General features: G+C 40.7%; 1 protein-coding gene across 4 annotated transcripts in view; it reads right to left on the reverse strand.

Moving 5' to 3' along the window:
- Window positions 1–446: 446 nt before the first annotated feature.
- ACYP2 (acylphosphatase 2) overlaps window positions 447–15,295 on the reverse strand; it is a 32,910-nt gene continuing 18,061 nt past the window's right edge. For 2 of the 4 annotated variants that reach the window (XM_030235595.2, XM_050972344.1), the window contains exon 4: window positions 447–1,210. In XM_030235595.2, coding sequence (XP_030091455.1) covers window positions 1,096–1,210 — 115 coding nt within the window. In that variant the 3' untranslated portion in view covers window positions 447–1,095. Of the gene's footprint in view, window positions 1,211–1,317; window positions 1,645–10,948; window positions 11,115–15,295 lie in introns of those variants that run through there. The other 2 variants (XM_050972343.1, XM_050972342.1) reach the window with 2 other exon arrangements.

Consider the following 15,295-nt stretch of genomic DNA (forward strand, 5'->3'; position numbering starts at 1 on the left):
CTCAAGTTAGGAAATGTCCTTCTTGAAATTCAAACCATGGGCTGCAGATTTGGTGCAGCTGCCCAAACTGACACCACCTATCCCAGGAAGGGGGACAGGGCAGCCAGTGGGAACACCAACTTCAGTATCCTCATGAAGTCTCCCTCAATGCTCTAATCCTGACCCACAAGCACTCCAGGACTGAGGATCCAGGACTGATCCAGTCCTGACTAACTCCAGGGTGCCTGCAGAGACAGCACTGGATACAGGAACTGGATCCACAATGGATCAGATTTATCCAGGATTTATCAGGATTTATTGCAAGCCCATGGCTCAAGACTTCCATCAACTTCAGATGGTGGATGTGGGTGCAGGTTCCACCACACAGTCTTAACTCAGGAGCAACACACACTCATAAAGAAAATCACTTAAATCTTCAATTTTAGTAAGAACATTAAAAAAGCAAAGAGATTAAAATATCCTTTATAGTCAGCATGGATGCAAGCTACAGGTAGACAAGGAAAAAACAGGGGGAGAGGCCACACATTTCATCACCTTGGAACAAGATTTATCTGAATTATTATGGAGAATTTTAAACCAGAGCTGGTTAGATAATCCTAGATTGAAACAACATATTAATTTTAAATTACCACTAGAACCTTAAAAATTGTCACATAGAGCCTGGTCTATAACAGGCTTGTTACAGAGAACTCTCAAGTGTTCCAGTTCTGTAGTTATGTATTTTTGGTGAGATTACAAACAGAAGAACATAAATTTATTATTTTTCATCTAAACATGACTCACAGTGTAAAGATTAGGTACCATCTGGTTGTATGTAACAAGTCTCATTGTGCACAAATAATCACCAGCACTTCTAAGCTTTTATCTGTCTTTCAAAGCTGCAGTAAATTAGATATTGGCATTAAATGTTGACATTCATGGTGCAAGATGTCTAACACAGCAACCAGGAATTCTTACTTGGTGGGAACAGGGAGCATTTATGTTTATCCCTAGTACAGAAAAGCATCCCAATGCTCTTGTGACATTCGATGGAGGTACAGAAAATATCATGCAGCAGAAATGTCAGAGTTTTGTGCTTAGTGAGGTGCCCTCCTGTTAGTATCTAGTGTTGAAATCTGAGAAGTCAAGCTTGGAGATCTCCTTCTCGTTGGAAAAACTTGTTTTATCTATGCGGGAACTTGGGCTTCCAACTTTGCTCAGCCAGGATTTCCTGCAGGAAAAATAAGAGAGGGTTGGCAGATAAGGAACAGCACATGTGAGGGTTATTCTCTGTCATGCCTTCACTCACTTTTACTTTTTTAAGAGCCATAAAAAACATCTTTTAATAAGGAAACTACCCAAATGTGTTCTTTTCTGTTTTCCCTCCCTTTCCCCTTTAAAGGCAAACCAAACTCTTTAAAGGTGTTCGTGTTTCCAGGGGATTTACAGAATATTACATAAAAACACAGCTGACAAAAAGGCTAAAACAGATTTACTGCAATGATCCCTTCTAAACACTATTAATAGTATTCCTATAATTACCTTTGCAGAGTCAATACTGTGCTTTTTAGCAAGGACCTACAAGCCATTGATAACTGAAGAGAGACAGGAAAACAGAAGCCCAACAGCCAGTTTTCTCCTTGCTGGTAACTAAAAACATGGGAACTGGAAAGGAATGAGTTCAAAACCAGCAAAAAGACATTAATTATGTCAGAGCAATACTGATTTGTAATAAATACTGAATGTTATACTGGATACCCAAACACTAGAAATGCAGTAGGTGAGTGCTTACACAGAGGTTTATTTACAAAAAACACTTGGTCAGTATTTTTGGTTGTACTAAACTCCCAGAAATAGAAGTGAGAAAGTATTTTATTGTATCATATTGAAGGAGAACTATATTTCCACACAAATAATTTTTACACGTCAGTATAGATACTTAACTGATTACTATTAAAAAGAAATAAATATTGACCTCATTCTGATTTGAAAACATTAGTTGTCTTATTAAGAGTTATGCTAATTGATCCTTTGCAGAACCCCACTGAGCATTGTAAACTGCAATATTCTAGCAGTGAGACCCAATTTTGATGTCTTTATAAGGAGAATCACACCCAGAAATTACTTACCTTGAGCCAGTAAATCAGTATATCACATTTGAGATACAGAAACACACCCTGCTAGAGACCCTACATGCAAGATTAAAAAGCAGTTCTTGACACCAGAAAACACTGCAAAACATCTCAAGGGGCTTCACCAGTTACCAGAGACAAATAATTTCCCCATGAATCACGTTAGTCTCTCACAGATGGGTCTCATCACTGGCACAGATAGTTCTAAACTTGCATTCAATGTGACTTGAACAATAAAACAGAGCCTCTGAATGGAAAAACTTCCTACAAAACAGCAACCAGACCCAGGGATCTCATGTCCCAAGTGTGACTTGCTTTATTTTAGCACAGAGAAATTAAAATACCTGTCAGATGCTTCTACTCCTTCACACCTCTTGTTCTTTGCTGCATGTAATGAACAACCTCCCTTCCTGTCTTAGATGAAGGATTTCCAGTAAGGAATACAACATGGGAATAAGAGTCCAGGAGTAAAACAGGAAAACACAACTTCCCAGTTCTGCTGGAAGTCTCAATACAGAGGGGATATTTCAACAGAGGGAAACAAGCCTGAGGACAGACCATTCAGAAAAAAAACCTGAAAGCAGTTCTTGTTTATTTACCAGGAAAGTCTCTAACAGTTGGATGCCCTCGAGTGAGAAGAAAGAACATGTATTTGAAATACTGAATTACTCTCCTGAAAATAGTAGAAATTGCTTTTTAAGTAATGTGATAGTTTGTTCACTATTTCCTTTTGTCTTCCCATTTTGAAGCTTATCCTGGAAAAAACCAAAAGGAACATATTCCTTGTCCAGCCTTCACAACAAAAATTCATCCCTGGGTGCTTCCAACTCCCAAGTTCTGCTGGGTGAAAAAGTACCTACAAACTCTGACCAGAGCAAACAATCCGCTCTCAGCTCCACATACCCTCTTTCACATGAATAAGGATGAAGCACAAATGATGAAAATCCAGTCAGAGCAACCCAGCTCCATGGAAACTCTTTACAGGATGTGTGTGTTATTTCTTATTTAATGCAGCAGGGAGGGGAGGAGGCAATATCTGGGAATTGCATTACTTTGGGGCTCAGCTCTGCATTGAGGGGACTTTCCTCAGCCATCTGCCTCTCTCTGCTCAAGTGACAGCCCAGCCACCAGCACTATGAAGAAGCACATTTTTTACAAGCTAAGAAAGCAGAAAATCAGTATTTCCTAGAAGTTAAAATGTCATATCCAATCTCATCACTACCAAGGGTATTTCTTTTCTTCAACAGTGAAGAAAAGGTTCCGTACTCTCCTCCTCAGCCTTCTCAGTTCCCATTCACCTCAGATCTCTTCATGTGTGTAGACATGAGCTACAATTACTTGCATTTGGAGTCTTAGCTTGTCATTTATAGCATCCATGTTAAAATTCACTGCTCCTTCCCACTTCTCAGGAGTGCAAAGACTCCCTCCCCCTCACTCATCTGAAGCAAACGAGGACATTGCTGAGAAGACACCACACAGGTTACTCTTGTTTTAAAGGATTTATTCCCAAAGTGACTGCTCCAATGAATCCAGAACAAGAGGTAACCTCTGAATAGCCATTTCTGACCATGTTTGAATTCATGGAATGGTTTGGGTTGGGAGGGACCTTAAAACCCATCCAGTTTCACCCTCTGCCATGGCAGGGACACCTTCCATAACCCCAGGTTGCTCCAAACCCCATCCAACCTGGCCTTGGACACTGCCAGGGATGGGGCTGCCACAGCTTCTCTGGGCAACCTGTGCCAGGGCCTCCCCACCCTCCCAGAGAAAAATTCCACCCTAATATCCCACCCAACCCTGCCTTGTATCAGTTTCAAGCCCTTCCCCCTTGTCCTGTCCTTGTCTCCATTCCCTTGCAAACAGCTCCTTCCTAACCCAAGCACTGCCTATCCATGAGGTCACTCTTGGCCATGCTCTGATCCCACTGGATTACTGAGTTACACAACCTCCCTGTCCCGGGGAGAAGCCAGTGCTCCTAAAACAGCTTCCCAACCAAACCACACAGCTTCCCTATCCCCATGTTCATGGGGGATACTCCTAGGAGCTTTGAACAATTTCATCTGTCATTCTTTCCCTGCTCTCCTTTCATCAACTATAACCAACCTTGCTAAGAGACACTGCCTTGACACCCAGGAAACAGAGCCCTTCCCACTCCACATGTTCTTGGAAAACAACATCCAAAGAGCTGGGTTTCACCATCCCAGTTTATATCCCTGTGGAAACAGCCTAGCTGTGCACAGCATTCCAAGCAGGAAAACACTCCTACCTGTTAACTTGGCAGAATGGAGCCTGGCCAGGTATCTGGAGAGCTCCCTGGAAAAGTCATTTAAGGAGTTACCTCTCTGTAACACAGGATAATCACAGAACCCAATGCTGGAAAAGACCTCCCAGACAGATTCCAACCTTTGACCAAACACCATCTTGTCAACTAAAGCACAGAACTAAGTGCCATCATTAATAATAATAACAATAATTAATAGCACTGGCACAGCCCTAAAACTCACTGTGCTTGAAATACTACAATAACAGAGTAACTTTCCGATTTCCAGAACAATATTTATTTTTTAACTCCAATCTCTGCTACAAAACAGATCTCTCTAAAATAAACAGCTTGCTTGGCATTATTCTCTCAAGTATTTCTTTACAATATGAAAACTACTCCTGCAATAGTTCCTTTTTTACATGCAAAAAGACAAACTTTTATCCTGATACTGGAGCAATTCACAGTCTGTGGTGCTAGGAGGACGTGGAAATGCCCTCTAGCATTAATACATGGGGAACTAGGCACAGGTTAAGAATATGTTCCTCTCTCTTCACCTCAAGCACAGTGTCACCTAAGTGGAACAGGAGAAAACTGTGCTTTTATTTAGAGGAAGAGAAAATTATGGCACTGGTTTGTTTACACTTTATTTCCCATTGTTTAGGACAAATACTGCAGAGAACATTACTTTTTGAAGACCATATTTACATCTGTGACAGCATATAGACCAGGCTTGAAAATATTTATAAAATCCCGCCAAAAATATTTTTGCTTTCTGCCAGCACTGTCCAATTTTCATAAATGCTGATATTTCAACGTTTGCAGAAGAAATGTGGAATTCTCTCTCACAGCTGTCTGGCTTCTGAGATTTTGGAAAGAACTTCAGCCACGGTTTTCAAGCTTTGCTCTGTAATCTTTAGGGCAAGGAACATTTGTTTTTATAAACCCGAAATTCCTCTGCATAAAGACACCTCCCACCTTTGCCTCCTCAGTTTACTGCAGAGCCATTCCTATTGTCCATGCACCTCTGCTCCTCCTGCCAGGAAAAAGGTAATTGTAAAGAAAATTTACAGGGTTTCTTGTTGAGAAAAAGTAGCAGGAAAAATAAAAACCCTGGCAAAGAAGTGTGTTGGGAATACTTGGATTTGAGAACAAGGCAAACTGCAAGGGAGAGGAATTTTAACCCCATTATTAGGATGGCCCCACCAGAGCCCAGCACATCCAAGCCAAGTGAGGGGTTACTCCAGAGGATTAAAGGAAGCAGAAGCAGCAGGATTGAAGGATACAGACCAAGCAGTGGGTGGCTGGAAATGAAGGGACCTGCTGAGGCGTGGGCATGGTGGCCCAGAATAGAGCTGCAGCCTGGAGCTGTGTGGGAGCCTGCCCTGTGCATCCCAACAGCAGGAATGCCTTGGCCCATTGGGGATTCAACACAAGGTCTGCAAGTGTTTGAGGAAGAAGAGAAAGGTAGTTAATCAAAAGTGGTGTTTGACTCTGTTTTTAAACACAGCTGTCAGATGAATGTTGTTAATTTGTTTATATTTCTTCCTTCCTTGCTGCACTCAGGGGCAGCATTTCCCTTGGGAATGCACAATGAGCTTTTCCTCGAGGTATATTGGAAAGGATGTCGACAGCAAGGGCAGATTAGCAGGATCTGAGATTTTACAGATATTGTGGGACACAGCCCTGAGTAAGCCTCAAATACACATTTTGGTGGTGAATTTCTATTTATAAACTTGAGAAAAGTGACTTATGTGTTAATCATCACATTCTGTATGGTATTGGCAAGGGTTTTTTAATGTAGAGGTGATCATGGCCAGTTTGCATCAGAGGAGAATTTGGCTCTATGTGCCTCAAATCCGCTCTGACACTGGTATCTGACCCATGTTAAATGCCCTCACCTATTACTTTAAAGAGAAGGAATTATCCCCCAATGATAGAAAACAAGCCTGGAGTTGTTCTGATTTTGTCATGTACAATGCCAAGATCTGTTGTGCATTTTCCTGTTAATCATCTTGGTAACCTTCAAGGAGGATTTAATAATTTCAACATGAGATCATAAGTATATTTTTATTAAAACTTATCAGCATAACTCTTTGTTTAGGCCATGTTAGGCAAGTCACTTTTGGCTTCTTTCAGAGATCTTATCAGAAAAATCTCAGCAACACGGCAGTCATTTGTTCCAAAGTAAAGAAGTGAGTGAAAAGTAAACCCAAATTCAGCCATTCCAGTAACTCAAAGCTTTTATATCCACACTGACCTACAGAAAAGCAGGAGACAAAGGGAATTTCCAGTTAAGCTTGTGTCCTGTCTCCCAGAGCAGTAAACACCCCAGGAAGCCAGCAGCAGCCAAAAGGCCCATTGTGTTTTCTCCCTGGACTCTGTCTGCCCCTACAGGGACCTTGGCTCCCCAGGCTGACTGGGAATTTTGGCTAACCCCACCCACTGCACAGAACACCACTCAAGGTTCTCTACCATTCCACATCTATTAAAGCCAAGGCCACAGGAAGCTTCAATGAGGAGGAACTGTTGCTGTTAGGGCACCAATAAAAGAAAAGCTCTTTCTAAATGCTCAGCACCCATCACCCATGTACGATTGATCAAAGACTAAAGGACTTCAGCCTCTGCCCAGCTTTGCCCATCACAATGTTCATTAAACCCTTACACTGGCCATTTCAGAGTCAGAATGAATCACCACACTTGACCAGCTCAGCTTCACTTCAAACCCAAGTCCTTACACAGCCTGGCAGAAATCCAAGACCCAGAGTCCAGCTGACCAACACAGTCAGGAATCTGAAAGACAACACTTCCCTGTTGTGCAGTCCCAAGGCTCAGCCGGACACAAAAGCCACAAGGAACAACACCCACAGTTCCACAGTTGCTGCATCTCCTCACAGGAGACACTTACACTGAAGAATAGTTTATTATTATGCAAGAACTAAAAATAATGCTGGGCCAAACTGGAGTGAATTCCTTCAAGGACTGGGATTCTATTTTCGTCAAAAGTCCCTCTTACTTCACAGATCTCTTTGCATAGTTAAAGGACTGAAAAAATAAAAGAGTTAGAAGACTCACAGAGAAGTTGCCATTTCCAATCACAAAGATCTTAAAGGAAAGTATCAACACTTTTAAAGCATCATCCTGTAGAGCTCTGAGCAAGTCTGAGGGCCAATATTTAACATGTTCAGTGTTGCAGTGACTGCACATAAATTTATCTTTTCCTAGAATGCCTCTGTTGGAATATTTCACAAGCTAACAAGGTTGGCCTACAGCTAAGAACTTTGGGTTTCTTTTTATTCTTAGCTTGCAAAAGAGTTTTGAATTTTTTTGTTTGTTAAGCATTCAGCCAGCTCAGCTCTATTTTTTCCCCAATTTTACACTATGTGATCTAATTTTTTAATTTAAATTGCACACTTTCCAAGGAAGCAGTTACACCCCCACCTCTTAACCTTTCATCTCCAACTGCTTCTTTTAAAGCAACTGTGATGTAACATAGTAGACATTTCAGAACATAAGAGCAACAAGAAAATGTTTTAAATACATAATATTAGAGAGCACAAGTGTTCAGGAAAACACCAAGTGGATTCCACTAGCTAATAGTCTGCTTAAAATTTAGAAGCTGAGAAAATTTGAGCTTTATCAAGACTTATTTTCATAATGCTCTATTTTTTTTTATTACAGATATAGCTCCAACAAGCAGAAAGCAAAAATTAACATAAGGATATTGCAGGGATTCTGTTCTTGATTTTACAAGTGCTCCTTGTGATTTCCAGCACACCAGAGCATGGAGTTGCATCCAGCCGGGTGTGTTTACAAGGCAGGGAGCACTGCACCTGTCATCCACAGGATGCACACACAATATTCCCTGGAAAGCAGAGGAAGGACTAGGATATGCATTATTTATGGTTTCCATCATACACCCCACAAGACCCTCTGTCTGCTTTGCCTTGAGGTAAAGCTCTAGACACAACAGTCTGAGGCGGGAGGGTCTCCAGGATGGGATGTGCCAGGCTGTCCCTCAGGGACCCTATGGAAGCAAACACCCCTTTCCACAGGCACATCCCAAGCAATTGTGTTCCACTTACAGTAAGAAAATAACTTTCTTCAACACATTGCTTCTTTACTATGTTTTTCTTATGACTTCACCTGTATTCAAAATACCATTTCTGGCAGATCTAATCTCAATTTCATTTCTCCCTGGCTTTCCCAGTTCCATGAAGTTATCCTTTCACTCTCTGCAGGCAGGTATTAAACACATCCCCCAATGAAGCCATTCAGGCCCTGATCCCAAACCGCTCCAACAAGAGGGATGCTGGATAGATCAGCTAAGATATCAAATAAAAAACAAATATAACTCAGCTAAGGCTACTTGATTTCCTCAAAATCTACACTGCAACATCTCTAATTGTTGGGCTTTATACTTTCTATTAATATTTAAAAAAAAAAAAAATAGATAGAAAAGACTTTTTCACCACAGCACGCCAAGGGCAAAGCCCATCCTGGGGTCCATGATCTGTCACTATGGATATACTCACTGAGGAAAAATAAACACACTTAAAGCTCCCAGCTATTTAAGGAAGCCATCAGAGCATGAACAAGTATCCCTGTTCAATGTTTCTTTGTGCAAAAAAATTGTTAAACAAGGCTTTTAATACGTACTGAAATGAGATCTGATATATGTGCTTGCTCTTCAGTGTTGTACTACATCATCCTTTTATTCAAATACTCATTTTCAGAGTATTTACCTAAAACCATTCTCCTGTTTATCTGCAACAGTGATAAAGTGAATGAATCAAGAAATAGATTTCTTTGAATCTTTTTTCCTACAAAATGAAGCCACACTGGAAATACTGAAATCTCACCTTCCCAAGGCAGCTCTGGAACTTCCTACTTGAAGTTACCAAAATCACCAGAGTGATTTTATTATAATTGAGGGTAACTGGCTTCATCTTTCCACCAACATTTCCCATGGGTTTGGACATTTTCCTGCTCATTCCAAATCTGCCCCTTAACAGTACAAGATTTTGGTAATGAGAGCTTCAGACTCAAAAAAAAAAAAAAAAAAAAAAAAAAAAAAAAAAAAAAAAAAAAAATTCAGTAAAAAGTAGTGTTCTCCTAAAGGCAGTACCTTATTTCTAAAGAAGTCAACAGCATCTTGTATCTACTAAAGTCAACACTTACTAAGGACAGGGAAATAGACTTGATGTCTGCTTTTACAAAACTTAAAGAACTACAACTACAGAAGAAATACTGAAAAATCAAAAGAAACCATCTTTGGAAGACTATTTCATACTGTGTAAGTATTCCCAAATAGGTCTTGTTAATAACTATTCATAAGTACCTTGTCCTGCAGAAATTGTTTATTTTGTTGTTTATGCTTCATAATTCCTTAATATACAGCAGGTTTTGATACTTTGTGAGATGCTTGGTAACAAGAGAATTATTGGCAAAGCATAAATATATTCCTAAACTCCATCTCCCTGGATTTTTTCCATTTTTCCTTCAAGCTTCAGGGTCTGTCAAGAAGTATCAAACATCTCATTTGTTTTCTGTAATTTATGCCATTTTCTTTTTTTCCCTTTCCTCTTTCTGAAGTTGTTCCTGTGGCTTTCCCATGGAGTCTGGCTGCTGCAGGAAATACATGGGTTGGGATGTCAATTGAGAACTCCGAAAAAAAATCCTTGAAAACCACAAATCTGACTAGTGGCTCATTTTACTGAAATTTATGTATTTTCATTTTACTGAAATTTAAGTATTTCAGAAAGGCCCTCACCTCATTTCATAGTCAACTTGAAGCTCCTTGGTGCTTTCACTGATAGATTTCCAAAGGCAGGGAGCTGAAGCCCTTGCACAGAACACACAGAGGCATTCCTAGAATAAAACCTCTCAAAAGGCAAGCTCAGGCTCTTTGGTTTTGCTCAGGGTTTATTTGACCATTTCTATGTGCACAGAGAATAAAATATGTTTTCAGTTTTTGGCAACACTAAGACCTTTGAAGCAAAACAACAAAAGTAATAATTCATAGGAGGAATTATGCAAATCTCCAAACATTAGCAGAGTATCACTGGGGGAGCTGCTGTGAAAAAATAATTCCACAAAATTCTTGTCAGAACTGTTCATGTCATCATGCTTTTTATAAAAACAAGCTGCCTGGCTGTCCAGAAAAAACAGTCCAAACACTATATAAATCACATCAGTTAAAGATGAACTTCACAGCAGCTGCACTGAAATTCAGGACAGAGCACGTGTGGGATGAAGAGAGTGGCTTGACCACAGATCTGCCTCCAGATAAAGGCACTAAAAGCCTCCAGGAATTCCCACTCTGAGATAAGGACCCAGTTTTATGAATATTTATGATGATTTGACAGATTTTACCATCAAACTGAGATCAGGAAGGACCTCAAGAGCACATCACCTCTGTGAGTCACATTCCAGGCTCTCAGACTGGTCCCAGTAAAAGGAAGAATCGCTGGAAGTCTTTCTAAAGGCACGGAAACCTCATTTCACCCTTTATAACATCAAGCAGGAATAATTGCCACTTCATTCAGCACAGCACTAAGACAGGAGTGCAAAGTCAGTCCCATTCCTTACATCATGCTGAATCCTTCTGTGTTTGGAGAAATGAGTGGTTGCTTATTCTGCTGGAATTTTCATCAGCAAACACACATGCAAAGACATCTGAAGCAGCACAACTGCTGCTACTGTGTGAATAGGTCCTATTGAGGGCAAATTTGCTTCTATACCTAGAGTAAAAAAATATATAAAAAGTTGTCACATTTGACTGTGTCAACTCCACATATAATATATTCTCAACCACATATAGGTTTCCAATTCCAAAGACATTCAGTTTTAAAACAAGCCATCCCTCAAACTCTTGGATACCAATCACCAGAGAACATTTCCTCTTGGACAGACACACTCTATTTAGGCAAACCAAACTCCTGCAGGAGACTGGAAATCCTGGCACTGAGAAGTCAACAGATGTCAGAACCCCATCAACAAGGACTTCTAGGAATTCATTAGCCAGTGAACACCTGCAATGCTGATTCCAAGCATTAAACACACAATGCCATAACCGACCTAACTCAGAGCTGCTGCCTCAGTTTCCTTTGCAATCAAGGGCATGTGGCCACAAAACTTGACAAATTATTAAATAAATAATTCAAATTACATCCACCACTCTCCTGCCCTTGTATGAAATTCTGTGTGTGGTCTGTGGGGACCAAATAAAGTCAGAACCTTGCATTACAAGCTCAGAATTCCCACATGGAACTTGCCTCTCCAGCTCATTTCCTACAGGACAAAGAGCACAAGGGTTATTGGGAAGGTGCCTGCAAGTAAAGAAATGCATCTCTACCAAAGAACAACCTTCCCCCTAACATAAAGCAGCAAAAAGGATTTTTATTTAATTAAAACATCAATTTTGGCTTTAAACTTTGTAGAGGACAACAGAGGCTTGCCTACATATTTAATTGTTTACTAAAACAATAGAAAAAAGTTCATGATTCAATTATTGACATATGATCTACTATTGTGATATAAATCCTTCTGTTCCTTCATTCTCCTTTGACTTCACAATAGAAACAACCTTCTCTTCTTTATGCAATTTTGCTTATTTATCCATATATTGATCCAGTATGTAGAAAAACACTATGACATTTCTTTAATTTTTAACCCTCTCGGATAAAACTCCACTTTAAAATTTTAGCTTTAAATCATTATTTTCACCCCAGTTTTAACTGTTGGACATTTTTAATGACTTACCTTTCCCAATACTGGAGGACAAAGCCCCAAAATTCCTAAGTATTGATGGGTCCATTTCTTAAGGGTCCTTCACCTTTAAGGTGTATGTTAAGAAGCAGTTCAGCAACCATCTAGGAAACCTAACCACTACGATAATTTTCTACCCTGTATATTAATTTATAAATATTTTTTAGCCAAGAGTCTGATCCCTTACAAATACACCCATACAACTAACTCAAGGATTAAGTCTACCAGCTTGAGAAATCTGGGCTGAGCTTCTCAGACAAAGAAATCCAGCAGGAACTTCAAGGAGAGACACCTTCAGCTAAAAAAGCAACACAATTACAATTGAGATCCAGAAAATTTCATTAAATATTAATATCTCCTGCTTTGCCTTGCTCCTACAGCAGCAGCAAAAGGATAAAAACACTGAGAGAAAAACCTGCCCAGCTAATGAAGTTGTAAGTGCTGGTTAAATCAAACTTTGACTCCTCTCCCTGTATTTAGAGATAGAGAATGAGCACTCTGAGTTGCTGGAGCAGATTCTCTCCAAACCCCACAGCACTCACAGATCCAAAGTGCTGGACGGCTCCCAAGAACTGGTAAAAGGATGACAATTCCCCACCTTTCACAAAACATAAACCACTGATTTTATTAAGAAATCACACACATTTTGTGATGTGATTGTATACCTGGGAACAGGTTGTATACCTGTTCCCAGGTATACAACAGACACATGGCTGGGGTAACCAGAAAACAGCAACTGACCAAACCCCAAAGCAGCAGGGCAGAAAAGAAAACCTCTTTATTCTACCTAAACACATTTACAACCCTTACAAGACTAATTAGAAAACAAACAGGGAGAACCCTAAGGAGAACCAATTACCAGAACAGAAAACTATGCATAAACAATTCAGGCCTTTATCTGCATGTATAATTTTAACACAATTACATTTACCATGAGCACATGGGACAAAAATGGTTGCGTGGCTGCAGCTTTAACATGAACCATGAGCAGCTCAAAGCTGCCACATTTAAACAGAGCAGCCACACAACTCTGATGGAAACCTGGCTGAACACCAGACCCAAGCAGAAACACTAAAGAGGGTGCAGGGAGCACTTAATTCAGAGTAAGGAGTAGCTTTCCCATTCAGTTCTATGGATAAATAGAATAAATTTTTGTCTCTCTTCACCACCCTTACAAATCAAGGCTACCTTGCCATATCTACAGGGCATTGCACACCTTAAGTGACAGCAGTATGTTACTAGAATTCTGCTGCTTGGTGGCACAATGTTGACTTAGGAACTCAGCAAAAAGGACAGCTGAAGCCTACGAAACTGGTTTAGAGCAGATTTAAATGTGGCAAAGAGTGAGTATTAACAAGACCAGTGTGCCTAAATCTGCATAGATCAAGGCAGAGCAACAGCTGTCCACAACACCTGAGCTCCACATCTGCTGCTTTTATGATCCAAACAGCCACAATGGGCATCAGCATTGGCAGAACTGGAATCCCAGGATGGGTCAGGCGAAAAGGGACCTCAGTGCCTCAGTCCAACCAGAACACACAGCACAGGATTGTATCCAGCTGGTTCTGGAACATCTCCAGAGAGGGAAACTTCACAGCCTCTCTGGACAAACTGCTCCAAGAAGTTCTTCCTCCTGTTCAGGTGGAATCAGTTCCTGCCTGTTCATCTTGTGCCATGGCTGGGCCCTTTGGAACAGAGCCTGGTCCCTGCAGACAGGGACACCCAGGGCTGAGGGCCCCCCTGGAGGCTGAGCAGCCCCAGCTCCCTCAGCTCCTGGGCACAGAGATGCTCCAGGCCCTTCCTCATCTCCACAGCCATCACTGGCCCTCCTCCAGGAGCTCCCTTGCCTCCTGTCCTGATGATCCAAGAACTGGACACAGCACTCCAGATATGCCTTCCAGGGCTGGGCAGAGGGGCAGGATTACCTCCCTGACCTTTTGGGAATGCTCTTCCAATGCATCCCAGGTGCCATCAGCCTTCCTGGCCCCATGGCACTGCTCGTCAGGGACATTTTGGTGTTCATTAGGATCATCTTCTCTGCAGAGCTGATCCCCAGCAGGTTGGCAGGAAAGGTCTATGGAGAATGAGGGCACCACCCCAAACCCCCTGAGGAGGTGCCTTGGTTGCTGAGGAGTCTAGGAGGGAGAGACAGAACAGCTCCTGTGTGTGAGGGGACACCAAGTGACAGGTGACAAGGACCAAGCTTGCCTTTCAATCCCCATCCTCACACATGGAAGAGAATCAAAAAACTGGGTACACTTTCACTCCTGTGCTTCTATAAAAATCATTTTGTAGGCTGCTCCAAAGCAACAGAGCTCAAAGCTGGGGATTTTTATGTAAAATGTGATAAAGAGGACCTAAATCTGTTCTATGATGTTACTATGCAACATTCCAACTGCACCCTTTCCTGATATGTTTTTAAAATAAATCCAGTTTCAAAGAAAATTCCAGGTACCAAGCAATTATTTATTACTTACAGTTCTTCAGGGCACTTCAGTGAATCCTGGAAGAGACTGTGTTTGCTAAGGAATGCAAAACACTTCCCTTATGGCAAAATTCTTTCAGACAGAGTAACTGTTGCTAGCTAGAGAATACAAATCATCCCAGCTCATCAACAGGATTTTTTTGTAAAGTAAATTATTCTTCATTAATTATTACTTTATATACATTCACCACTTTAGCAGCTGTTTCAAACAAATTTATGTCTCTTGAGCTGATATTCAGCCCTATGAAATGAAATAGCACAAAATAAATGATGCATAACTGTAAAGGTCACCTTCTCCCATACACTTCTCAGGAACATCCAGTCAAAAACCCAGGACTTCAGTAAACCATTCAAAAATCCTAAATTAGAAATTTACATTTTCCAGAAGTTCAAAAGCATTTTGAGCTACCAAGTAGGACAGGACACCAAAAAGTCTTTTAATATTTTAGAATTAAAAAAAAAAAAACTCCCAAAAATGAAAAAGTTAAAGTCATTGAGTTAAAGAAATTCAGGCCTGTCTCACTCTTCATCAGAAATCAACTTCATGATGAAGAAACACAAACTCTTCAAGTCTCTGCATATTTAAAATTCTTATATAACTTTTTTTTTTTTTTTAACAAGCCACGATGCTCTGTCTGGCTTCTGTTTTACTGCCATGTTGAATATATT

Source organism: Serinus canaria, chromosome 3 (genome assembly GCF_022539315.1).
Source record: "Serinus canaria isolate serCan28SL12 chromosome 3, serCan2020, whole genome shotgun sequence".
Taxonomy (NCBI): Eukaryota; Metazoa; Chordata; class Aves; order Passeriformes; family Fringillidae; genus Serinus; species Serinus canaria.